The following is a 26848-nucleotide window of genomic DNA, read 5'->3' on the forward strand; positions in this document are numbered from 1 at the left end:
TCGCACGGAGGGTTGTCGAGCCATGGAGCCGGCAACAATTGGGAGGTTTCAACAACAACAACAACAACAAGATTCCATTTATTGAGCGCCTTTCACGTCGGGAGGACGTCCCAAGGCGCTAAAAGGGAGCTCTGACAGATAGTTGGGACCGTAAAACGAGGGGCATTAAGGGGAACAAGGGTAGGGACGGGATTACAAGGTCTGCCACGATACGACGACTTCCATTTTCACGGTGCCTTTCCCACAGGGCAGCGCCCTCGAGCGCTAATCTGATTGACCGGCAGAGCGGGCTCGAAAGGGCAGAGTGGCCTCCTCCTGGGCCCGTGGGTGAAAAAAGGGGGGAAGCGTTGCCCGAGAAAAATTCCAACGGGCGGAAGCGGGGAGAAGGGGAAGCGGTGAAGAGGAAAAAGGAGGGTGGGAGGTTGTGGGTGGGGGGTGGGTGGTGGTGGGGGGGGGGGGAAGAAAGAAGATTAGGAAGAGGGGGGGGGGAAAAAAAAGGGGGAACGCCCCCCACTCGGAAACTCTCCAGTTGCAGCAACTGTGAGGAGGGGTTCGTGTCTGTACGCCGGTGACGTCAGAGAGGGAGGAGCGAGAGGGGAGGCGCATGCGCGACTGCTCAGCCGGCGCGGGCGGTGGGGGGGGGGTGGGAGGCGGAGCGTGGAAGAGTGCGCATGTGCGGCGGCTGCGGGGTGTGGTCGTGGGGGGGACGACGTGGGGGACGACGGGAGGCCAAGCGGAGCGGGGACTGCGCGCATGCGCGTGCGGCCCGACGGAGCCCGGACAATGTCAGGGGCGCGGGCCGAGGCTGAGTGGCAAGAACTGGAGCAGGAGTTCAAACAGCTGCAGGTAAATGGGTTCCGAGGGCGGGCGGGCGAGGGGGGGGTGGGGGGTCAGAAGAGAGGCAGAGACCCCCACCCACCCAACCAACCAACCAACCACCCCTCCCCTCCTCCTCCTCACACTCCCGCCCGTCCGCCCGCCCTGAGGCGTCGGGGTCTCCAGGGGTGGGAGTGAGGCTTTGTCTTGGGGAGCCCTGCAGGTAGGCCTCACGCCCGCCCCCCCCCCTCCCTCCCTCCATTACTCATCGACTCCCCTCGAGAGAGAGAGAGAGAGAGGATGGGAGAGAGCGGGGTCCACCGTTGACTGCTGGGCTTCGCACAGACAGACAGTCAAGACAGACAGACAGACAGACAGACAGAGAGAGAGAGAATATTCCTTGCATTTGATATAGTGGTTTCTCAGGTCGTTGAGACGTCCGTCTTGAAGCGCTTCACGGAGTTTGACTGTAAAGTAACGTTGACTGTGTGTTTTGTGGACGGAGCGCGGCCGCCGATCGTGCGCAGCAGTGTCCCAGAAACGGCCTCGGATGGGATTGGGTGACCACATTGTTATAAAAAAAATTTGGAGGTCTTATTACCCCCGGAAAGGGATTCGCCAATCGACTTTCTGACAACCGTGTTCCTACTTATTGCGAGGTAAACAGGCGTGCGGAGTAAGGAAACTTACCCAAGTTTTACCCTGACCGGGAATCAAAACGTCTTCAGTCGCTGTGTGTAATTACTGGCCTTTTGTTACAGGAAACACACAAGGTGTACAGACAAAAACTCGATGAACTCACCAACCTCCAGACTATATGCAACAGCTCCATAAATAAACAGAAAAAGAGGATAAAGGATCTGGCCTTCAGTCTCCAAAAGTAAGAAGTTTCCCCGCACAAAGCTGTTATTCATTTCGTCTCTTGAATCGCTTTGTAAGAAGTGAGAAATTGTAGCGCCCGGCTCGGGTTCAAACATGCAGCCTTCTGCTTCTGTATGGTCCAATGTTGCATTAGACGGTCTGTTTAATCCCTAACCAGCAGGAGAAAACCATAAGAAGTACTCATTATAACACAGTATAATTCCCCTTCAAGTTTAATCCACAAAGTTCTGTTACCCCATGTTTTTTTCCTACAGTGCACTGGCCCAACAACTGAAACGTGGAAGAATTATGATAATTGTATTTAGAAGTACTTAATTGTGTTCTGTAGAAGTATTTTACAGTACTTAGCCGTCCAGAGGATCGGTGTGTGTGAATGCCATAATTTTCATGGGTGATATTGATCTGTTACCATGTTCGGTGTGTGATCTTCTGTAACATGGATGGAGACTCAAGCAGTGATCGAGGCTCCATTCTATTAAGTTTAACCTTATTCGCCTAAAGTATGCAAAAATATCACCTATTGATTGTCGCTGTATAGGGTAATTGTTTGGTCATCAGTGCAAAAGGGTTAAGACTTCTTTTTAACTGCAGGTACAAACGCACTGCCAATGCAGATGAAGCCCAGGTTATACAGGAAATTAATAATAACATTAAAGAGAGGCAAAATGTTTTCTTCGATATGGAGGCTTTCTTGCCCAAGAAGAATGGGTAAGTTCTTTTTCCAGTTCTTAAAAAAAATTAAATACATATATAGTGCAGTGGTTAGAGCGCTCGCCTCACAAATGAGAGTGCCAGGGTTTGATTCCCGGGCGGGGTGAAACCTTAGGCAAGTTTCCTTATTTCACATGCTTCTTATTTACCAAGCAGTAAGTAGGAACTCGATTGGCAGATTGCTTTCCAGTGGTAATAATCCCTCAAAAATTGGTTTGAATCACTCCATGAATGTTTGTGGAATGTTTGTGCTGTGCGCAATTGGCATCTGCGTTTCGCCTACAAAATACACAATCGAGTCACAGTCAATATTTACTGCATTGAGACGTCTCAAAGGCGAGATAAGGCGCTATATCAAATTCAAGGATTATTAGAATAAATATATATGTGTGTGTGTGTGCGTGGCTACTATTGATGACATTCTCCTTGGTATGCAATTATCTGGAACAATGCGCACCATGTTCCAGGTCAGGCTGTGCCTATTTTTTTGTTCCAAATGTCCAGCTTTGATCTTATCAATAAAGGGACTCGTAATGCGACAGACCATGTGTGTTGTGTTCATGTTATCTGTGGAGCCGCTGTGTTTCAATGAGCTTTTCCTTCTCTTGTTCCTTTTAGGTTGTACTTGAACCTGGTGCTTGGAAATGTGAATGTAACTCTTCTCAGCAAACAGGCCAAGTAATTTCAATTTTAGCTTTTAGTCACCATTTGACGGTTGCGTCTGGGGAGAAGGAGACCGTTTCCGCGCTGCTGCTGCTGCCTGTTTGTTTTTCCCACTAGTCATCCTTTTTATTATTAATCCCTCTTCCCAGTTCTTTTGCCCTGTGTCGCTCGATATTTTTAGTGCTTGTGAGCATTCAAGCGCTCTGGGATGCTACCCTGCTTGAGGGGCACTATATAAATGCTGATTTGTTGTTGATTTTGTTGATCCTGCCTCCATAAACTATTTGCATTAATGAATCACACACCCCACAACAACCCACTGAGTGAAAAAAAAATCCTTCTGACCTGAACAATTTTTTTTTCCTTTTTACCCTGGTAGCACTCTTGCCTTGTGAGTCAGAAGGTTGAGATTTCAAGTCCCACTTCAGGCTTTGAACTTGTATGACCCTTCAATGCTGCGCTGAGAGTGCTGCTTTCTCGAAAATGCCTACCTTTGGATGAGACTTTTAAGATGAGGTCCCCCCTGTGCCTGTTCAGGTGGATGTTAAAGATCCCATGGCACTATTCAAAAGCACAAGGGGGAGTTTCTCCTCGTGTTCTGGTCCCCCCCCCCCCCCCCGAGAAAAAAATGGTTATTCACATCCTGGCGGTTTGTGGGACATTGTGCCTCCAAATACAGTCTCTAAACTTTACAGTAAATTCTGTGAAGTGCTTTGAGATGTCCCCCTGACACTATTTCAAGCGCAAGGTTTTTTTTTCTTTATTACTCATGGCTTGCAGTGATTTTTGTTCACACCAGTTTTCTGCCTCATCGTAAGATACAAAGGCACCTTGTTGTTACTTTATTAAATGAGAGTGGGGTAATGCATGAATACAGCTCTCTTCAACTCTGTTTTGCAGGTTTGCCTACAAAGATGAGTATGAAAAATTCAAGCTTTATCTGACCATTATTTTGTTGCTCGGTGCTATAGCCTGCGTGTTCCTGCTAAACAGGTGATGCTTTTATTTTCTAGCTGCATTTTTTACTGCATTACACAAAATAAATAACCATATACTGATAAATAGTATATATTATATAATACCGGCAGTAATAATCCCTTTTTTAAAAAAAAAGTGGTTGCTCAATCCATGACTGTTTGCCGGACGCTGCTGCGCGCAATTGGCTGCCGGGTTTCCCCCACAAAGTATAATGTCAATTCACTTTTTACATTACATTCTGTGAAGCGCTTTGAACCAACTCGAAGACGTGATAAGGTGCTATATCAGATTCAAGGATGATAGATAGTTCCCCACAAAATACAGGCGGTTTATCAAACGCAAGGATCATCATTATTGTAATACTTGTTTCACTGAACAGCTTGCAGTGACTGCTCTTAGCCACTAGGAGGTGCAGGAGGGAAGCTTGCCACCTGGACACAGCCACGAGGCGGTGTAGTGCAGTACTTTCTGTGGCTACTGTTAGCCACTGTGAGGTGCAGTAGAGCCACTCGTGGTGACTTCTCTCACACGCTGGGGAACCTGACCGAAACTTGATTGTTTGCAACACCTGATAATGTTTGCTGGCTGACAGGAAAGTAATAAAACACAAGGTCATTGGTAGCTTTCTGCCCCGGGGGTCAAAGACTGTATGTGGTAGATTTGTAACAGGGAATTTCCTCTTGTTTTGTTTAATCAATAAAGGGAATTGACAAGCAAGACAGCTGATAACACTTCACTCTGGTGAGATCAGAAAACATTTTTGTTAACTCAGGAGGATTATGAGTGTGTGTGGAACGCGCTGACTGCCCTAGAAAGCCAAAGAGACATACTCATCAGGATGTTTAAAGGGTTGACGGATAGAGAGAGTGAAAGAAAGGCAGGGGAGAAAGAGAGAGATGAAGGAGATACTTAGGAAATACGAGTATAAAGTGTTTTGGAGAAAAGGTGAGCGAATGGGATATCACAATCTAGTAAACTGGAGGAACAGGCTGGTTGGGCGGAATGGCCTCCTCCCATTTCTATGATGCAACGGCTCCTTTTTAATGAGCATTTGCCTTGCCTTTCTTCACCAGGGTGATTGACGAAATCTTCAACTTCCTGCTGGTTTGGTATTACTGCACACTGACGATAAGGGAGAGTATTCTCATCAGCAATGGATCCAGGTAACCGGGCACTTGGACTGGTTTTGCTCATTTCCCCCCCCCCCATCTCCCCTTTCTTACCTCAAAAAGGAGAAAGAGAAAAAGAGGAGCAGTGTGGAGGGAGTGGGAAGAGAAGAACTCATTGTGTGTAAATCACTTCTGTCAAACCTGTGGCTTAAATGTGGATTTTTGCGATGGGGAAATGCAAACTAGTGACTAACTGCAGCCACTGAAGAACCCAACATTCTTCTGTTCCAACCCGCTTCCCTGTATCAATGGTGGTCTTCAGCTGAACCCTGACATTTTATGTGGCACTTCTTTCCTTGCTTAACGTGTCAAATTGTTTGCGGTCAGGCCAGCGTGCACGTGCCCCCCACCACACACCCCAACAATAATCTAGTTTCACTTCTCAGAGCAGGCCTGTAACCTGTCTTTGAAAGGCAGGAAGCATGAAGTGTGTTTTTGACACTTTAAATGGGATGTTAAGCACGATCTCTAGACCATTGCTGCACATCTTAAAAGGTTTAATCTATGACGTCTATGAGTTTTAAGTAACTAAAAACCAGCTGTGTATGCCCTTTTTTGGAAGATCATCTGAGTAGAAAGGCACTTCAGGAGCCTGCCAGCACTTTCTCTGTAGACAAAAGGCAAAACACTGCAGATGTGGAAATCTGAAATAAAAACAAAAGTCGCTGGAAACACTTAGCAGGTCAGGCGGCATCTATGGAGAGAGGAAAGTGGGTTGACTTTGAATGAATTCTCTGTAACGTTGTTTTGACCGAGCTCTTTAAAAGTGCTGACATATAGGGAGAAAGATTGCGATGTGCCTTTGCTAAATCGCAGGGAGACCCTATTATGAACTGAATTTCCCATCCATAAACTTGTACAAACTACGATCGTTCCATCTTTAATCTGTTGTGATTTTGGTACAAAGGAGATACCAAGCATCTCTGTTGCACAGTATAATCCATTGTTCTGAAGAACAACAACATCAAGATTACATTTGTATAGCGCCTTTCACGTCGGGAGGACGTCCCAATGGCTTAAAACATCCATCAGGTGTGTTAGGCTTTATATCACCGACCGGCTATGAAAGTAATAACATGTCCCATGAATTCCATCCATTGTCAGTCTGAGCATTAATCTCTCGCAGCAGCTGGATTGCCACAACTTCTTGTGCTGGATCATGATGTTTACGCTGTGTTGGAGCTTTTCAGCACAGACGGAATATTAATTTTCGGGCAAGCCAAGCGAGCGACTCCTTTAAAATGGTGAATTTTCCCTCGGACCCATGAGTTTTCTGCTCGTTTTACGTTTGACCTCATTTGGGTGTCAGCCTGGCTGGCAGCACCCTCGCCTCTGAGCCAGAAAAGGTTATGGGTTCAAGCCCCACATCAGCACTTTGTACTCTCACGGTGGCAAAATGACACCATGATTACACTCTATAGTACATCACATGAAGTGTTTTGGAGACGTCCACCTGAAGTGAAGAACACTGGATCGAATGTAACGATTGTTCTTATTTCTTTGCTCCTCTCTAGGATCAAGGGCTGGTGGGTGTCCCACCATTACGTGTCCACGTTTCTCTCTGGGGTGATGTTAACGTGGTAAGTTCCAGACTCAGCCCAATGACTGAGCTCAGGGGGCTCAATGCTTGGGTCGTCCAGAGAGGTGATCTCACCCATAAGCCTTCTTTGGGCACAATATCGGGCAGGTTCCCGTATTGGGGGGCAGTCTAGGGACGCTCTGGTGTGATTTTCCTTGCCCGCACGCACCCTCTCCTCCCCACACCTCAGTGGGTAAGAGGCCTGCTGAGTAAGCTAGTTTGTGCTTGACCCGACATGGAGTGGATGCCTGGTACTTGGGAGTCTGTATCCAGGCTCTGGCTGTTTCTTCGTTGGGGAGAGGGGGAGGTTTTAAAATTTCTCGGTGTGTTTTTATCAACTGCTGTAAAAATGGCCAATTTTACAAGGATTCCGATGTAGTGTGGATTGACAGCCAAGGCGCCAACATTGGGTTTGGCAGTCGTTGATAGTCATACGGGCACTTGTTCTGAACCCTCCTCCTCTTGTTTTGAAGGCCGGACGGGCTGATGTATCAGATGTTTCGCAGTCAGTTCCTGGCGTTTTCCATTTATCAAAGTAAGTAATTTGTTTTGGCACCTTTGGAACTCGATCCTTCCGCCTCGCCCCCACTCCCCCTCCCTGCTTCCCCATTTTCAGGTTGCGCCTGAAGACCTTCCTCTTCGGCCGTGCCTACGGTCACCTCCCCCCCCCCCCCCCCCCCCCACTCCCCGCGCTTGATGTCAGGCTCTGCCACTGCTACCTTGCGTAAGTTTTAACATCTCATCCAAAGGGACGGCGCCTCCGACAACGATGACCCCAGTGGTGACCCCAACACTGCACTGGAGCATCAGCTTAGACTGTGGCATCGAGCCCCCGACCATGGCTCCGATGCCACAACCTTCTGCTGAGAGCCAACTTTTGGGGGGATGGGAGGGAAGGAGGTGGGGGCAGGAAATGGATTTTGATCCGACGTTGCTAACTAAACACCGTCTCTTTCCCTTCAGGTTGTGTACAGTTCCTGCAGTATTATTACCAAAGTGGTTGTCTGTATAGATTACGGGCTCTAGGGGAGAGGAATCACATGGACCTCACAGTAGGTGGGTGACGTGCACTTTAGCGTCTCTCGTCTCTTTCGCTGCTACTCAACAGATCACACCCCATTCTCTTCTCTCATGTGTCCTCGCCACATTGTTCAATGCCCTTATTCATCCCATGTATCTTCCCTCTCAAGGATCTCAGTTGATTCAGCCTGCATTGCCCTCTGCGCACAGTGCCTTCCTTTTATAGATAAAGAAGAATGCCTGTAGTCTTAACCACCCCCCTCCCTGCCCTCCAACCTTCCGGATCCCAACCCCCAGCTCAGGTGCAATCTTTTGACTATCAGCACATTTGGGACGTTCTCCCAACGTGAAACTACGCAGTGTAAATTAATTTGTTGTTGGCTGTTTGTCATTTCAGAGGGCTTCCAGTCATGGATGTGGAGAGGCTTAACGTTCCTGCTTCCCTTTTTGTTCTTTGGCCACGTGAGTTAACAATAAGAACAATCTCCCTTGCATTTCACACAGCTCCTGTAAACACCTTTGAAAGAGCCAGCACAATGGCCCGACCGGCCTCCTTCTGTACTGTAGGATTCTATGATTCTAACTCCAGATTATTACTAGCAAAAGGGGAGATGGGAACAAGGTATTTTTAATGTATTGGTGCGCACATATTAAGATGTGGAACGTGTAGCCAGGTGTGACATGTATGAGGTGGGTGTGGACTGGAGTAGACTGGTCCAGCGCGGAAACAAGCCCAGGTCTAATGAGCCGAAAGACCCTTTGTGGTTGTAGGCAGTAGAGCAGTACATAACACGGAGCTTGCAAACCTGGTTTCCCCCTGTTATCTCGCCACCTCGGTCTTTAACAAAATGCTGTTACTCACACACACAAACACACCATCTGTCTGAGTTTGTTTTTGTTCTCCTCGTTGCAGTTCTGGCAGTTGTATAATTCAGTCACACTGTTTGGACTCTCTCGGCATGAGCGGTGCAAAGAATGGCAAGTGAGTGGGGCTTCGTTTTGCAATGCGCCTTCCCCCCCCCCCCCCCCCCAGTTGTCGTCACATGTTTATCATGCAGCAGTCGCTAAAAACAGGACCTTTTCATTGTTTATTACCATAGTAATAGCCTCCAATGTCGAAAGGTTAATTGCGGTAAAGTGTATTTGTTAGGCGATCGCGACTTCCAGTTGTGTGTGCAGCGACGTGAAGTGAATGATGCCAATTTTATTTGGCACCCTTCACAATTGGCTGTTGCGTTTCTCCCACAAAATATACACACAGTCAACTCACTTTACAGTATCCTATGAAGCGCTTGGAGACGTCTCAATGACGTGATAACGCGCTATATCGAATGCAAGGATTACTATTATTCCTTGTCTTTCAGGTCTTTGTCTTGGCTCTCACATTCCTGGTGCTGTTCTTGGGCAACTTCCTGACCACTCTTAAAGTCGTCCATCAAAAGTTTCAGAGGAATAGGAGCAAGCTGAAGAAGCCCTGAGTGGCGAGGGAGTGGTCCCTCGGAGGGAGCGAGCGAGGCAGGGGAAGGCATGCGTAACACTCCGCTCCTCCCGCTCTTGCTGCTGTAACTAGCGAGACCCGTAGTTACCTCCACGTCAACGGGATCGGATATGCAGCTTCTTTATTTTGCACAGATATTTATGGAGAATCTTTAATACCTTCGGGCAGCATATACATACACTTCACACACAAAAAAAAATGCTAAGAGGAAAAAATGTTTAAGCCAACTTCCTTTCCGTTTCAGATCTCGTTGAAGCTTTCTTTTTAAACAGCAACAAAAAAAACTCAACCACAAAAACTCACCAACGTGGCTCGTTGTTCTCTGAGCGAGCTCCTCAGTCACATACTTTGCTCTTTTTGTTTTCGAATCATGAACCATTCATCAATGTGACCTAATCTTGTGCAGCATCATGAACAAAGCCCCTTCTTAGAAAGAGGTGGGGAGGGGGCAAGAGTGAGTGCAGTTACACTTGTATTCCCCTTGCCCTTAAGATCCACTGTTTGGCTAATCATTCACCAGAGTGAAACTTGAGCCAGTTTGTGTTGAGGTGTTTGTAACTCAAGCTGAGGGGTGAGTGGTAGATGAATCAATTAAACCGTAGAAAGAAAAAAATTATCTGAACAGTGAATAAGGGATAGTCTTTTGCTGCCTTTATTGGAGTTCGATGATGAGCCTCGGTCTCGTTGTGACCACATTTTAGGGGGATACAAGACTTTAGTTACCTTCTCCAGAAACCTACACCGTGTTCAGCCCTTTATAGGTGGTTGGGGATGTCAATGAGACAGTAAATGTGTGTGAAATATTGGGATTTGGATATCACAAGTTGTGTGTTTCTGAAGATGTCTCTCTTAATGTCCGACAGCTTAGCCCATTTGTGAAGGTTCTCCCAACCCCACGTCACCTTGGTTGAGCGAGTGAGCAAGCTCCTCAGTTTTAGTGTTGTGTAACTCGCACACAAGAAAACATCAGGGTCTTTTCCAACGGGGCACGAGGGAGGCGATGCTGAACAGGACGGGTGCTCATCAGAGTTTCCCGCTGCAGAAGGAGGGAGTGGCGTGCTGGCTGGCTCGCTCACTCCAAAGCCACACACTCCACACGGAAGAGGAGCTCCCATTGCTGGGATGTGATACGTTCTATTAGTGGTAGGGTTGACTTCCTGCTGTAAACACTCTATTTTTCTCTCTCTCCCCCAACACAACCCCTTAGTGTACGTGTGTGTGTGTTTGCATCTGGTGTTGAGCAGCAATATTGCAGTGTAGATCATTGCTCTGTAAATAGCCAAATATCATCTCAGTTCCCAAGTACTGTTACACTCCACCCACCCCCCCCACCCCTCTTCCATCCCCTCCCAAAAAAAGACCGTATAACACTTGAAAGCCACTCCAGGGGCATGGGGCGTAAGTCCTTATATGTGGGTCCCAGGCCAGTAAGGGGCAGGAAACTGAGCAACAGCACATGTTAGTAACCTGAACCCAAGGGGTTAAGTCATTGTTGGTGCAGTTAAAACTTGTGGCTGGAGTAAGAGACCAGATATATCCGTGGTACTTCCCATGATTGTACAAATACAACCACGGTTAATACTTGATGCTAGCTATTTCAACTGGCAGTTCACTCACTGTGTCAGTGAATGTCTCCTAATTTCCACCCGTCGCTGAATTCTTGTAACATGTAAAATTGGAGTCCTGTAGCTCAATGGTTAGAGCGCTCACCTCGCAAGTGAGAGTACCTGGGTTTGATTCCCGGGCAGGGCGAAACGCTGGGCAAGCTTCCTTACTCTATAGTCCTCTGCAGGAAGTAGGAACCTGGTTGTTAGTTGATTGATGGATTGCTTTTCCATCATACTGCTCATTATTATCCACCTCACAAGTCTGTATTTAACATTTTACACTAAAACAATGAATTCTCATCTCTCCTAAAACGGCGAGACACACACCTGAATATATGCCAAAAGTTCAGTTCCTAAAAACTTGAACCAAACTCCCATCGGGGCATAAATAAGATAAACTTAAGTTATTTACAAAGTGTAATAAGGCAGTGATAAGCTATAGCAGTTAGCATTTGCTTAAGTAAGTCAGTCACTCAATAGACTATTTTCGGTGTTGTAGAGATAGTTGCATTTTAAGGAATGTAAGTAAGCATAAGCGAGCGATGTTAAGAGACTTGATGCCTTAAAAACTGTTGTACAGAGAGAGAATTACAAGAAATTTACCAGATAAACATGTCATGAAAATTCAATAGTTGTGCTTTTTAAATCAAGGTCCGGTACTCGAAGGAGACCTTGTGTGTGTGAAAAAGCAATCGTCTGTAATATATTGCAAATAGTGAATAGCCAGAAAGAAGTCTGTCGACAAGCAGAAACCCAGCCGCAGTGACGCACAGTATGTAAAGGAAAATGTCCCTCTCAACTTAGTGTATCTCCTAAACTGAAACGTGATTGTTTTTGTGTGTGTCTTCTCTTTACCCACTACCCCCTTGCCTCTCAATGCTGACCGTGAACACAAGCTTCCTGGACTATTTTACCCACCAATCTGCAGTCCCTTGTATTGGTTCACGTTATACTGTGAAATAGGACTTAAAGGGAAGATCTGAACTTTCCTGGTGATCAATACAGGGTAGAATCTTTCTGTACATCCTTCCGAGGGGGAGAATAGAACTCTTGGCCTTCTATATTGGGGCTTAACTTATACTGTAAATTCACTAATGTATAAGGCTGTTAAATAAATCTCTGTCGATTCAAGAAAACTGACTTAGCTTCTGCTACGTCTAAGCGCTTAACAGGGTATATTGTAAAATGGATTTACTGTACGTTTCCTTACTCCATACTCACACCTCTTTTTACCTATTAGTACATAGGAACCCAGTTGTTAGACGATTGGTAGAACGCTTTCTGGGAGAAATAATTACTCCAGGAAAAAAAAGGGTGTCACTCAAACCACGACTGTTTGTGGGATACTGCTGTGCGCAATTGGCTGCTGCGTTTCACCTACAAAACAGTCAATCCACTTGACAGTGTATTCTGTGAAACACTTTGAGACCTCTCGATGTGATCAAAGGCTATATCAAATGCAAGGAGTATTATTTTAGCAATGTCACCGAAGTGTTTATTTTTCTCTCTTCAATCTCTCCCCCCCCCCCCACTCCCCGCGATATTTTCATTACTCACAACAATTTAGAAAACCTTTTCTTTTAAGAAATGCACCTATTTTATTTTAGGTTTTTTTATTAGAAAAAAAGTGACTTAGTGCCTGCCCGCTGCACTAACTGACCGCTTCCTCACACACCTGTGCAGAGCAAGGTCAGTCTGCTAATCTCTGCTATGTTTATAGCCTGTGTCAAATGGCAGAAAATCAACTTGGGGGTCTGGGTTTGCAATGACTCAGACCCGCTCAGCAGCCTTGCTGGTTGAAGCTCATGTGACAATCTACTTGAAGCCTTCCCTCTCAAGGTGTGTTGTTTTGTCGGAGGTGCCGTCCTTCGGATGAGACATTAAGCCCATTAAAACGCCTGGGTCCTGTTCAGGTGGACCTTAAGGATCTCCAGGGGCACTCTTCGAAAACAGAAGGGAGTTTCTCTCCCTCTCTCCCTCCCGGTGTACTGGCCAACAAATCCCCCTAATAAAATTGCTCACTCACTCACTCCATGGCTGTTTCTGGGGCATGGCTGTGCGCAAACTGGCTGCCGCATTTTGAGACCAGCAAGCTCAGTACAGAGCACAAATGGAGCCTGGCACTTTGTGCTGCTTTTGGCTTAGTGCAGTGCCATTAGGAAGTGGGGGGTAGGGGTGTTGGGGAGGAAGGGGAGGGGTTGACAAACAGGTACATTTGAAATGAGCATCATTGTAATTAATCCATTCCTCCAATAACCAATTGGTTCCTCAATTGGGTGCGTGGAATGGAGCTGAGTCTCTGTTATAGCTTCCGCTGCATGGTCACATCTCTGGGTGAGAAGCCGTCACAGCAACTGGCAGGCTTTCTGCTTCTTTCGTTTCTTCCGCTTTTCCTTCAAGGCTGCTTTGGCAGTTTCTTTAAAGATGTCTTCGATGTTCTCGCGGAACTTGGCCGAGCATTCCAGGTACATCACTGCCTTGATCTGCTTGGCCGTGGCATCTCCCTTCAGCGAAGGAGAAAGGGCAGCGTTTTTAGTCTAATAGTAAGAATAATCCTTGCATTTGATATCGTGCCTTATCAGGTCAGAAGGACATATGAAAGCGCTTCCACTGTGAAACTGATTGAATGTGTAATTGTAGGCGAAAAGCGGCAGCACAATTGCACACCACAGTATGATATTATTGTCACTGTACCCTGAATGGTGCTCGCTTCACTCGTGTATTTCTCTCAATTCCATTTCAAACGTTGTTTCGGATTTCCTGTCATATCGTGTGGGGGGAGGGGGTTGAGGCAGTCCAGCAAAACTCCCAACCTTTGCCCCCTCCCCCCTTCGTGTGTGACCTTGTCTGTGTATCTGTACCTCTGAGTATGTGACTGGCTCCAGTTCGGAAGCTCGGAGTTTCCGTAACCGTTCCTTGTCCATCCGAAGATCGGTCTTGCATCCGATGAGGAGTATGGGGACCCCAGGGCAGAAGTGAGCTACCTCTGGGTACCACTACCTCAGCGGGAGAGGGAAGAGAGAAAGAGAGAGAACATGAACTGTTAGAGGTGGACACGTCATTACCATTCTCACAACTCAGCAGATTTAAATCGTCGGCAGTGACTTACACTACACCGTTGTATGATTTTCACATGAAATAAAACATCAACAGCAAATTGCATTTATATATTGCCTTTCCCGGCGAGAGGACGTCCCAAGGCGCTGGATGGTTCATTCAAGGGTTTGCATGCAAGCTGGGGGCTGTGTTTACAACGCTCGCTTCATGAATGAAGAATTTATCAACTTAAATAAATTCAGATGGACATCAAAGATCCCGTGTTAAATAACTTAAAATAATTGTTACGGAGACGCACCCAACGTCTTGTAAACGATGGCTTTATTGCAACCAAGAAAAGACGACGGGTAAAGGATAGGGCCCAGGATTTGGTGCCCAGACACGCTCACTTCCACTTCTCTCCGCTCACCTTAATCAGGACGTTCTCATAACTGGTGGGATTTGTGACATCGTAACAGATTAAGACAACGTTGGCGTCCTGGTAGGCCAGAGGCCGGAGCCTGTCATAGTCTTCTTGACCTGAGTGAGATGAGAGGGGAAAAGAAGAGGGGAGCGTGAGGTGCCAGAGCCCGAGACAGTGATGGAAGAATTTTGTCTGAAAAACATTTCATCACCAAACAGCATGCTGTGAGCCAACATAAACCCAATACCTTCAGAGGAAATCGCAACCCCACAGAGGCCGGAAGAGAGGTTAAGTGAATGCATGTCTATTTCTTCGAGCTAAATGCTAACCACATCCCTCCCATTAGTTCTCTGTGTTGGGTGTGTTGAATGGAGATGCACAATTTTACTTCCTTGTAGATATTTCAGCAACTCGAGTCGCACGCGAGCTTGGGCTTTGGTGCGCATCAGACAAGCTGATGTGATGGAAACCAACTGCATCCAGTCCAGACTGTCTGCATTTACCCTGGGTGTGATATCTGTGCAATAGCAGGGCGTAACCTTAGGCAAGTTTCCTTACTCCATATGCCTCTGTTTACCCAGCAGTAAGTAGGAACCCAGTTGATAGTCGATTGACGGATCGCTTTCCAGCGGTAATAATCACTCCCCCCTCCCACCCCATCCTCAATAAAATACTGTAATTTGGTCACTCAATCTATGACTGTTTGTGGCATGTTGCTCTGCGCAAATGTATTTTGGCCGCACTAGAAAGGGACGTGGACTAGCCTCCTCTCTTCTCCACCCCCCGCCCCCACTAGGCTCGGTGCCCGGGAGAACCTGTCTGCAGTTGGCACAAGCACTATTTCCTCAGGTGGGGGAGAAGTCACACAGGGAGTCAGCCGCTGCCAAGGAAGAGGCCAAGCACTTCTCGTCACAGGGTTGGAGCTCTCCTCTGCGGAAGCCTTCAGCAGCCTCTCCCCCCGCCCTCTGGCTCCTCTCTTTCTCCCCAAATTCCCCTTGCCTTGCCCCCAATACACTTTGGTTCCCTGCCTTTGGAACCCTCTTAAAACACACAGCACTCTTCATCTCTCCTCCGTCTTGTCCCCGCTCTGAAATCCCCATTATGAGACCTCTAGTATAGTGGTTAGTACCCGGGTTTGATTCCCGGGAGAGGCAAAAACCTTAGGCAAGTTTCCTTACTGCATGTGCCTCCATTTACCCAGCAGTAAGCAGGTTGTTAGTCGACTGGCAGATTACTTTCCAGAGGTAATAATCCCTTGAGATAAAAAAAAACACTTGGCTACTCAATCCACGATTTTGCTGTGCGCAATTGGCTCCCGTGTTTCACCCACAAAATACACAGTGAATTTGCTTTACAATATATTCTGTGAAGCACTTTCAGATCTCAGTGAGATGATAAGGTGCTATATCAAATGCAAGGATTGTTATGGTCTCTGAGGAGCACTTTTGAGAGGTCCGTCCGACACAAAGTCAAAGCCACATTTTTTCTTTTCATTTTCTTTTTTGAGCTAACAGGAAAGCCGGCAACACTGAAATCTATTTTCCCGCTGAGCACATTCTCAATTCCCAAAATGTGTTTATCAGAAGGATCCTCTTAAGATGGAGACACCTTTCCTTTTTAATGACAATCTTGAGTGTGCATCATAACAGGAGGTGTCGAGCATTGGGCCTCTTGACTCGCTGAGTTATCTACTCTGGCGTTTACACCAACATGGACATCAAATCACACTATCGTGTATCTAGCAATAACCCGGCTTTAATACTGAGAGAGAACCCACAAGTTACAGAGCCCTTTCAGGTCGAAAAGTCTTGAAGCGCTTAACATTATAATTAATAAATAATAATCCTTGCATTTGATATAGCGCCTTATCACGTCGTTGAGACGTCTCAAAGTGCTTCACAGGATTTAGTATACAGTGGAGCGACTGTGTATTTTGTGGGCAAAACGCGGCAGCCAATTGCACACAGCAGTGTCCCACAGACAAACGTGGATTGAGTGACCACTTTTTTTTTTTGGAGTGATTATTACCCCTGGAAAGCGATCCGCCAATCGACTGACAGCTGGGTTCCTACTTACTGCTGGGTAAACAGAGGTGAGTGGTGTAAGGAAACTTGCTAAAACTTGTCTTAATTCATTACTATCTAGCATAGTGACTATGTGTTTGTATAACAAGCACACACAGCAAAATCCCACAGCCAGCCAAGAGATGAATAGTCAACATTTTTAAAAATAATTAATAATAAAAATAATTAAGTCACTCAATCCACGACTGTTCCCCCCCCTTCCCCCACGCAGCAGATATCTGTGCTAAGGGAGAGCACTAATGTGCCAATGGTTTTAGTTGGATACTTGCCCTCGTCCCATAAGCCCAGCGGTCAATCGTAATTGCACGGAGCACACAGAATGACTGCCGATCAATTCAGCCTAATTCTGTCCTGCACTAGGGTACAGCAGGTTCCAGGTACATCTCTCGCTCTCGCCATGTTACTTCCAACATTTGACAGAAATCTTGGCGTTGTCTCAAAAAGGGGCATCTCAGAGGTGACCATATATATAGTCAAACCTGCTCAAGCAACCACTCCCTAATAAATAATAATCCTTTTGCAGCCAAACTCGCTCCCCTCTCCGCTTGCCTCCTTCAAGGCACGTCTCCAGACCCTCCTCTTTGACTGTGCCTTTGGTCGCCCTCCTATCCTCACCCTACCCTCCCTGTCCTCCACTCCTCCTGATCCCAGTCCCCAGCTTGGTGACAAATCGTTGACTGTCCCGGGCCCTGGGACGTCCTCCCAACGTGAAAAGTGCTGTGTCAATGTAATTTGTTGTTGTTGTCTTACCCGCCGTGTCATACAGTGTCAAGGTAACAATCTTGTTCCCAACGGTTATGTCCTTTACGTATTTTTCAAACACAGAAGGAGCGTATTGCTGGGGGAGAAATGTACACAAGAGGAAACAAAACGTCAATGTGTTTTTTCTGCAATGGGAATGCACAACTTAAACATGTACTGTGGAATTCAGAGCAGAAATCATCTTAAGGAGTAATTATCTATCAGTATATATCTATTTATTTATCTATCTGTCCCCCAACATGGTCCTAGTCTTGTCTAGTCTCGTAACTGGACCTAACACACACACTCTGGGGTCCCCCCAAGCCTTGGCTCTTGCCAACCTGCACCTAATACTTTTGGAATTAGGTGGGGTGTGAACTTGGATCAACCGATGCAGGTCGGGCTGAAACGGAACGGGAAGGAAATTAGCAAAAACTATGCACCACTGGTAGAACAGGTTGTGGGGTGGCTGGTGACGTGCGAGAGTGACTGACGCTAGACATGGTGTCTGAGAAAATGACACCTTTGCTGGGCGCCGAGCCAGTTACAGTGTCTGAGACACTCAGACTCCCGTTCAGAATCCCCTCGTCTTCCATTCGCCTACAAAACACACAGTCACTATACCTTAGAGTAAATCCTATGTGCTATATCAAATGCCAGGATTAATGTTACTAATAATTGTTGCCATTGTTGTTACTAACTACACTGCAAAGCTTTGGAACTTTTGTCCCCAATCCCTCCGCCTTGCCCCCTCCTTCCCCTCTTTTAGAGCACGACTGAAGACCTTCCTCTTTGGCCGCGCATATGGTCATTTCCCGCCCAGCTCAGTGTCGGGCTCTGCCACTGTTGAGCGCTCTTGAGACACTGCCCCGCATGAAGGGCAAGTTGTTTGTTGTACTCAACCCTCAACCTTTTCAAAGTCATTCCAATCAGTCCTGCGGGCGTGGGGAGGAATTGGCTAGCTCTGAGACGAGGTGGGGTGATCCTAGCTGAACAAGTGGAACTGTAAGTGAGGCAGACACGCGGGGTTAGTAATGAACCTGTTACAGATTGTCCACCGTTGAAACAGTCCGACCCCTGGGCAGAACAGCCACGATCGTTAGCATGTGGCGTCACCCTCAGCTTGTGCTCTCTGGAAGCCCAGTCAACAATAACACCAGCAACAACTTACAGTTATATAGCTCCCCTCACGCACGGTAGTGTCCCAGAGCGCTCCGAGAGTCACAACGAGAACAGGGAGGAGCAAATGAGTAAGCAAGACAGCAGCCAAGGTCTCTGTTGCACATATGAGGGCTTCAATTGTGGTTCTGGCCACACCCTTGATTTCCGTTGCTTGACACGCTCTCCACTCTCAAGGTGACTGGCATTCTGGTCTCGTATCTCACCTCTGCTTCCTTCCCCCAACTCCTATCTACGTCTGCCTTTACTGTTGGCCTTCTAAGGCCAATCCACTGTAAGGTATTTAAGCACTGTGACTTGCTCCTCCACACTGCCCTGCACCATTACCACTGACTCGCGTTCGCCCACAAAACACACAGTCACTACACTTCACAGTAAATCCTATGCGCTGTAGCAAATGCCAGCATTATTGTTCCTCCCACAAAATGCACAGTCACTCCACCATTGGTTGTTACTCCTTTAAACGACGACCAACATTTCTCTCTTGTCGGGTCTCTCACTCTCACATCTTTCTTTTGAGCTCACGGTCCAGGTTGGTGCTACAGCACAGTACCGGGGGGGGGGGGGGGGGGGGGAGAAGTGCATTGTCGGAGGTGCCGTCCTTCAGATGAGACCTTAAATCAATGTCACGCTCCTTGTGACCCTGTTCAGGTGGACGTTAAAGATCTCCCCGCGATGCTTAGGGGAGATGAGTAGGGAAGTTTCTTACTCCCGGTGTCCTGGCCAATAATCCCTCCAGATACAATTGATCATTCACGTCATGGCAATCGCAATCGCCCACACATACGCAGTCGTTAACGGTTGACACTGGGCTTTGAGATGTTCGGAAACAATCGGGTGCTCTTATCTTTCTTCTCTTTTCCCTTCTGTTGGTTCTTATCCCACTCATTCAGCCTTTCCCACAGAACTCTCCACCCCCACCCTCTCTCCCCTCCCTCCCATCAATTTCCTGTTGCTTCCCTCCTTTTCTCTGTTTGTCTATATCTTGTTTTCCCTTCTCTCTCTCTCTCCCCCTCTTCGCCCCTTCCTGTGTCTTTCCTTTCTGTTTCTCTCCCTCTTCCCCATTTGTTTCCTTTCTTCACTTTCTCTCTTCTCTCCCTTACTCTCTTCCTTTTCTCTCATTCCCTCTCTCTCACACACACACACGCACACAGACGCACATTCTCTCAAACTCTTCTCCTCTCTTCACACTGTTTCTCGCACACCGTCACACTCTCCGTCTCCCCCACTCTCACACATGCTCTCTCACCTCAGGGAAGTCTCCCTTGGCGAACACCAGCAGGAGGGAGGTTTTGCCACAACCCCCGTCGCCCACTATCACAATCTTCAGCTCCCTTCCCGCAGGCTGGCACTCCCGCTCTGACATGTTCCCTGTGCCTGGGGCAGTGACAGCTCACACACCAGCAGCTCAGCTTCTGAGAACCGCAGCCACAGGAAGAGCCTGCGCTCTCGGTGTAATTCGGATGCGGTCTGTGACTGTGTTCGCTCTCCCTCTGTCGTATCTGTTTATCTTGATTTGTGTCTATCTGTGTCTGTGTTCCCTCTCTCTCTGATTCTCTGTCTGTGTCGATCTCTGGATGTTTCTGTCAGTGTGTGTGTCTATCTCTGTGTGTTTCTGTGTCTTATTTCTCTCTGTCTGTGTCTATCTGTTGGTCTCTGTCTCTCTATCTGTCTCTCTGTCTGTATCTGTTTGTGTTGCTGTCTGTGTTTCCGTCTCTCTGTATTTGTCCCTGTTTATCTAAATTTACATGTTAGTAATTTGCACTTGTTACTGAGACACCAAGTTTACACTGAAATGTTAAGCCAACTCCCAAATGCAGTTCCTGAAACTCCCTCCTTCTTGACACTGTTAACAGAAGCTTTTCACGCATTGTGTACTTTTCATCTAAAATGTGCTGTGACTGTTAAACTAAAAGGCGTGAACGTAAGTAAAATCCGAGCAGTTGTGTTAAGTTTACAAACATGCCCAAAAGTAATAAATAATAATCCTTGCATTTGATCATATCACATTGTCGAGTCGTCTCAAAGCGCTTCACAGGATTTTACTGTGGAGTGCCTGTATCTTGAGGACAAAAGGTGGACTATTTTTATGAATAATCCCTGACCTCCCACACCCACTCTTCCTCCTCCCACCCAATAAGATCAGACAACGTATCTGTGAGTGAATGTGTCACTGCTTCCTGGGCGCTGATGGTGCAATTTTCTCAACCTCTGCAAGTAATAAAACTCTTAGTTTTATTGGGTTTATAAGAATAAAAATGACTTGAACCTCGTGTGCTCGAGGGTCACTGTGGGCGGATGAGAGCTCCGCACAGCGCCATCTACTGCCAGTCAACGATCCACCACAGTTACTTCACTCGGATGAAAATTAGCCTCCAACTTGATGCAGCTCCTCCAGTCTTCTAACCCATCCCTATTAATTGCTGTCCATGTAGTGTAGTGACCGTGTGTTTTGTAGGCCAACCCAACTAAGCCTGACGTTCCAATGCAGCGCTGGGAGGGGGGGGTGGTCATTGCATTGAAGGAGGTGCCATCCTTCGGAGAGGTGTGAAACCGAGGTCCCATCTGCCAGTTCAGATGGGACTATTCGAAAAGTTAAGGGGGTTTCATTCACTCTCCCGGTCTACTGGCCAACAATCCCCCAAATAAAATCGGTCGGTACTCCAATGTCTGTTTGTGGGATATTGCTGGTTGTCGCGTTTCACCCACAAAATACACAGTCACTGCACTTTACAGTATATCCTGTGAAGCGCTTTGAGGCATCTCGACAATGCCATGAGGTAAGGTGCTTTATCGACGGCAAGGATTATTATTAAAATGTGGATATAAACCAGTGATACCAGGGAGAAGGTTTCTCCTTTCTTTGATGTAGCTAACAGGAGAGCACTCTCTTTTGATATTCCACCTGAATCATGTACAATAATGAGAAACTGGGTAGAACTTGATATACAATTGCACTTTTATTAAGATGAAATCAAAACAATATTTTCAGATTTGTTACAGTGTCTTGCTGGAGAATATGACTGGGTTCAACCCCTCTTTTGTCATTTTCCACTTAGTTTATCAACATCTTAAAATAAATCACAAACAGACGGTTACATGGTATCATCTCGGGTCATTTCAACACGAGGGGAGGAAATCAGTGACACCAGTTAAAAAGTTGCTGAAATTAACCTTAAAAGCCTGCGACTATGTTACCAATATTTCAGGTGTTTGCATTTATTCAAAATGTATTTTAAATAAATATTATTTATTATTAACATACCGAGATTGGAACGCACAACGCGCACACACACACACAGTTGTTTTTGTAAGTGATAGTAAATATATAACCATTCAAAAAAAAACTGGACACATGGTTAAGAGTGGGAGTCCTGTAGCTCAGTGGTTAGAGCACTCGCTTTGCAAGCGGGAGACCTGAGTTCAATTCCAGGCAGAGGGCGAAACCTTGGGCAAGTTTCCTTACTCCACACAGAGCCTAATAATAATCCCTCCAAAAAACCAAAAACAATAATAAATTGGTCATTTTCAATCTACGACTGTTTGTGGGTCATTGCTGTGCGCAATTGGCTGCCGCGTTCGCCCACAAATATACAGTCAGTTCACTTTACAGTGTGTTCTGTGAAGCGCTTTGGGTCGTCCTCCTAACGTGAAAAGTGCTATATCAAATGCGAGGGTTATTATTATAAGAGAGAATAAAGTTGAGGAAAATGGGGGGGGTGGGGGGTAGAAAGAGTCAGGATTCGGAATAGGGAGATAATAATCCCTGCATTTGATACAGCATCTTACCTTATTGAGACGTCTCAAAGTGCTTCACAGAATATACTGTAAAGTGGTTCAACAGTGTATTTTGTGGGTGAAACGCGGCAGCCAACTGCACACAGCAGTTTCCCCACAAACAGTCGTGGACTGAGTGACCAAATTATTAGTGTTTAGATTTTAAGGGATTCCTACCCCCGGAAACGAACCACCAACTGACTAACAACCGGGTTCCTACCGACTTCTAGGTAAACACAGGCGAGCGTGTTTGGAGTAAGGAAACTTGCCGATGGTTTTGCCCCGCTCGGGTATCGAACCCGGGTCCTTTCACTTGCGAGGCGAGTGCGCTAACCACTAGGCTATAGGTCTGCACACATCTAGGATGGGTGGAGTATAAACCACGCGCCAAACAGCCTCTTTCGCAGTTGCACTGTATCTTTTATGAATCTCTAAAAACTAAAGCTCTCTAAAAACTTGGGGTGTGCGGAATGAGGGACTGGGGTTTAAGTGGAGCTATTTCACAGGCCTGGGAAGGGGAGGGGAACAGAAGGGATCATGAATTTTGACTGAAAAAAAATGATTAGACAAGACTTATTTACAATAATTTCAAATCACCCCCTCCCCATGTAATAATTCCAAGGCATCATTCTATGGTATACAAAAATATACTGAGTTCCGAATAAAGCCTCCTATCTTTATCACAACACAGACATTTCTTTCTGCCCCATCCCCCACGGATGTCAGTTCCCACTCTTCTCAAACACCATTATCCCCATGTTGCCGACCAAATCCCAACAATAATAATAATAATCCTTGCATTTGATATAGCGCTTTTCACGTCGGGAGGACGTCCCAAAGCGCTTCACAGAACACACTGTAAAGTGAATTGACTGTATATTTGTGGGCGAACGTCCCAATCGGCTAAATATGCTTCCAACTCACCCCAGCAATAGAGAGAGAGTGAGTGAGAGAGAGAGAGAGAGAGAGAGCACTTTGCATTCCACTGGAGAGAGAGAAAAATCCGTGTGTGTTGTTCAAAAGTCACATTGCAACTGACTCACTCACAGCAGGAAAAAAAAATGGGTTTTTTTCTGAAAGAAAAACACACCACACAAATAAAATCCACTTTACCTCCTTTGCACAATGTCTTTGCCAATTCCTGTTCTGCAGAACCAGGCGAGAGATTTGAGATCATTGGCAACGCTCAGTCTGGGTTCTGCTTCCTTACTGTTGTTGGGTGCATCTGTGACCCTTTGTGTCTCTGTGTGTTAAGATCTCTCTCTCTCTCTCTTCTCTGCTCGTTTTACAATGAAATATTAATTAACAAACGCTTTTGCAGAGCAGACGCCATTGGAAGATGAGGAGGAGGAGAAAGAGTGGGGGTGTGTGGGGGGGAAAGGACTCAGACAGATGGGAAGATCAGGGAGGGAGGATGGGTGGCTCAGAGCTTCAGACTGTTTCTGGATACATTGGCTCTCAACAAACGCCCACAGCAACTATTGTTCATCTCTCTAAGCGCAGACATGTGGTGTCGTGTGGGCGAGTCTGTGTGTGTGAGTGTGTCTGTGTGAGTGAGTGTGTCTGTCTGTCTGTCTGTCTGTGAGTGTGTGTGTGAGTGTGTCTGTGTGTGAGTGAGTGTGTCTGTGTGAGTGTGTGTGAGTGTGTCTGTGTGTGAGTGTCTCTGTGAGTGTGTGTCTGTGTGAGTGTGTGTGTGTGAGTGAGTCTGAGTGTGTCTTGTGTGTGAGTGAGTGTGAGTGAATGAGTCTGTGTGTGAGTGAGTGTGTCTGTGTGTGAGTGAGTGTGTCTGTGAATGAGTGTGTGTGAGTGTCTGTGAGTGAGTGTCTGTGAGTGATTGTGTGAGTGAGTCTGAGTGTGTCTTGTGTGTGAGTGAGTGTGAGTGAGTCTGTGTGTGAGTGAGTGTGAGTGAGTCTGTGTGTGAGTGAGTCTGTGTTTGTGAGTGAGTGAGTGAGTGTGTGTGTGTAGTGAGAGCTTTGAGCCGCCCACAGGCCTCGCATTGAATAATCTGTGGCGCATTTACAGAGAGAGAGACAGAGAGAGTGGGGGCACTGCACTGACTGAAACACACCTCTCACCCCCCAAAACTGAAACCCTCGACAATATGGGGCAAAATAGGACTTCAATCAAAGCTTTGATAAACCCCACAACCTGTTAAAAACACACACACCACACACAACATTAACTGAAGTCTCTCCCCCCTCTCTCTCTCTCTCTCCATTTTAGATTATTTTAATAACAGTTGGAAGAGAGAGATCTCTCCCTTTCACCTCTGCACTGTTCACCAATGTATCCCCCACACACCTGATCCTGGTCTGTGTGGATAAGACAGGGTTTATTGCTGCTTTTTGCCTGTATTTTTTTTCCCCCCCCCCCCCCCCCTATTTGCACAATAGCTACATTCTTCCCCCAATGTTAATTAAAGCTAAAAAAAACTCCATTTTGTTTCAGCTGTTTTGTCCTTCTCTGCACACACACACACACACACACCATTTACTCAACCCCCAGACAGAAAAAACACGTTCAATCTCCCCCTCGAAAAAAGAAAATCGCCCCAAAAGGCAACGACCACTTCAAGACGCAGCATTCACAGACGCACCAGAGATGTTTTGCAGCAGAAATGGTCACATTTTTCTCATTCGTTTCGCTGAAAAGGGCTCCACACAGTCAATGCAAATGTCACCAGTCATTCCTGAGGTCGCCACGTCCTGAATTTCAACACCTTTCAAAGGGATTTACGCACCACATTTGTTGACGATAAATATAGATATTTATACATAATGTGTGTGTATATATATATATTTTAAAATCGTTAAAACTTCGTGGATTCCATTCTAAACAGAAACCTCCCAACAAACCTTTCAGGTATTTCAAATCGAAGGTCCAATGTTTTCTTGTCCCCCTTTTCTTTTTTCACGTTGTACTAATTCACGTGGAATCGAAGTGAAAAGCAAGAAACGACCGAAAAGGGGTTGGAGTCGACTGGACGTGAGAGAGAGAGTGTTATGCATCAAAGAGAAGGGGGGGAAAAAAAAGGGGGTTTTATAGGGGGAAAAAATACAAATACAACGGGTGAACCACACAACTGAATATCTTACCAACATTCTCACTCAGGTTAAATAGTGAATTAAATCTTACAGACCTTTTCAATCCAGTTTTAAGTAAAACAGGCATTTTTTCAGCTCTCTGGAGGTACATCACCTGGTTGATATAAGGGCATATTTTGAGATGCATATATATATATATATGTGTGTGTGTATTTCTCTCTCTCTCTCGATATATATATATAGAATATGAAATCTGTACTGAAGGCAATGATTTAACACAGGGCATGTGCTAAAAGGAGGGCCAGCGATGGTCTGATTTTAACAAAACAGTTTTAATTCACATTGAAAGCAAAACACACAGCAAGATCTGAAATATAATGCAGGTTTCTTTGGACGTTAAGATTTCTCATAGCAAAATGCCTTGCATTAAACTCAAATCAATTTCATTCACAACTGAAAGCTTAAAAATATGCATTCTCTTGGAATTTAATCTTTATATACTATATATATATATTATACACACGCACACATGCTGTATAGAAAGCTTATAAAATAAATGGCTATTTTTTGAGGGGAAAAACAGTTAAGGCATCATAAGGTTATTATTAATAGGCACAACATTTCGAGGGGAAAATGATTCTGTGCAAAATACGAAGGGATCAAATTAAAATACCAAAATTGTTGTATGTTAATATCAGAATTATTATCAGTTAAAAGACAACGCCTAAAAATACCAAATAGGTTATATTCCAATTATTCTTCATTTAAAGAGATCTAAAACATATCAATTTCTCAAATAATACATTCACAAAAATCTTATAACTTTAGCCTTAAAACTTATTTTAAAATGAACAAATTAACACACATTTATATACAGTCACACATACACAAACATAACACACAGATAGGATAAAAGGTTCCCAACTTAACCACAATCCTTTTGTTTTAAAAAAAAGAAAACAAACTCAATGTTTTTTGAAAATTAAAAAAACACAAAATTAACCCCTTTTTTAAAAAAAAATCGAGTAAAAAGAAACCCACAAAAAATAAAAGACAATGTTCCCAGTTTCAGTGATCATTGCAGGCGAGAGATATCCTAGACTTCCACCCCTAAAAAAAAAGATATTACAGAGAGAGACAGAGACAGAAAAAACACATACTTTTTTGTGGGATATTTTTGTGACATGGAAAAAAAAACAAGTCTAAGGAACACACTAAAATTACAACCATTTCCCCTCTCAAAATTAAAGAGGGGGGGGAAAAAAATAAAAGTTCCTTGGGGGTGTCAAGTATTACATTTGGGGAGAAAAACTAACACAGACACAGACACACAACACACTCTCTCTCTCTGTCTCTCTGTGTCTGTCTGAAAAACCTTAAACATTAAAATTGCAGCCATTTCCTTGATAACAAAATGAAAGAGAAGAGAGAGAGAGAGAGAGAGAGAGAGAGGGGAAAAAAAAGAGAATGACTTCTCTGGGAGGGCTATTTTTTTTTGTGTGTTGCCCTTAAAATTTGGGGGGGAAAAAAAATCTGATTTTTGGGGGAAAAAAAACAAGACACCCCCTTCTCCCCCACTTCCCCCCCCCCCCAAAAAAAAAACCTAGAGACAAGCAGTATCACATCCTTGGTTGGGGTTA

At 45.7% G+C, this 26848-nt stretch overlaps 2 protein-coding genes across 2 annotated transcripts; one reads left to right on the forward strand and one right to left on the reverse strand.

Annotated features, from left to right (window-relative positions):
* Positions 1-699: 699 nt before the first annotated feature.
* Positions 700-12059, forward strand: tmem120b (transmembrane protein 120B). The gene is made up of 12 exons (XM_042337688.1): positions 700-846; positions 1578-1696; positions 2290-2406; positions 3028-3087; positions 3973-4065; positions 5124-5213; positions 6734-6799; positions 7272-7333; positions 7762-7854; positions 8216-8280; positions 8732-8800; positions 9183-12059. The coding sequence occupies exons 1-12, from the start codon at positions 754-756 to the stop codon at positions 9294-9296; spliced, it is 1041 nt and encodes a 346-aa protein (XP_042193622.1). The 5' UTR covers positions 700-753; the 3' UTR covers positions 9297-12059.
* Positions 12060-12445: 386 nt separating this feature from the next.
* rhof (ras homolog family member F) lies at positions 12446-19931 on the reverse strand. The gene is made up of 5 exons (XM_007902229.2): positions 19637-19931; positions 17218-17305; positions 14390-14499; positions 13785-13919; positions 12446-13427 (listed from the first exon to the last, which is right to left on the reverse strand). Exons 1-5 carry the CDS (start codon positions 19751-19753, stop codon positions 13269-13271), a joined length of 609 nt encoding a protein of 202 aa, XP_007900420.1. The 5' UTR covers positions 19754-19931; the 3' UTR covers positions 12446-13268.
* Between the last annotated feature and the right edge of the window lie 6917 nt (positions 19932-26848).

The sequence above is a fragment of the Callorhinchus milii genome, unplaced genomic scaffold (genome assembly GCF_018977255.1).
Source record: "Callorhinchus milii isolate IMCB2004 unplaced genomic scaffold, IMCB_Cmil_1.0 Scaffold8, whole genome shotgun sequence".
Taxonomy (NCBI): Eukaryota; Metazoa; Chordata; class Chondrichthyes; order Chimaeriformes; family Callorhinchidae; genus Callorhinchus; species Callorhinchus milii.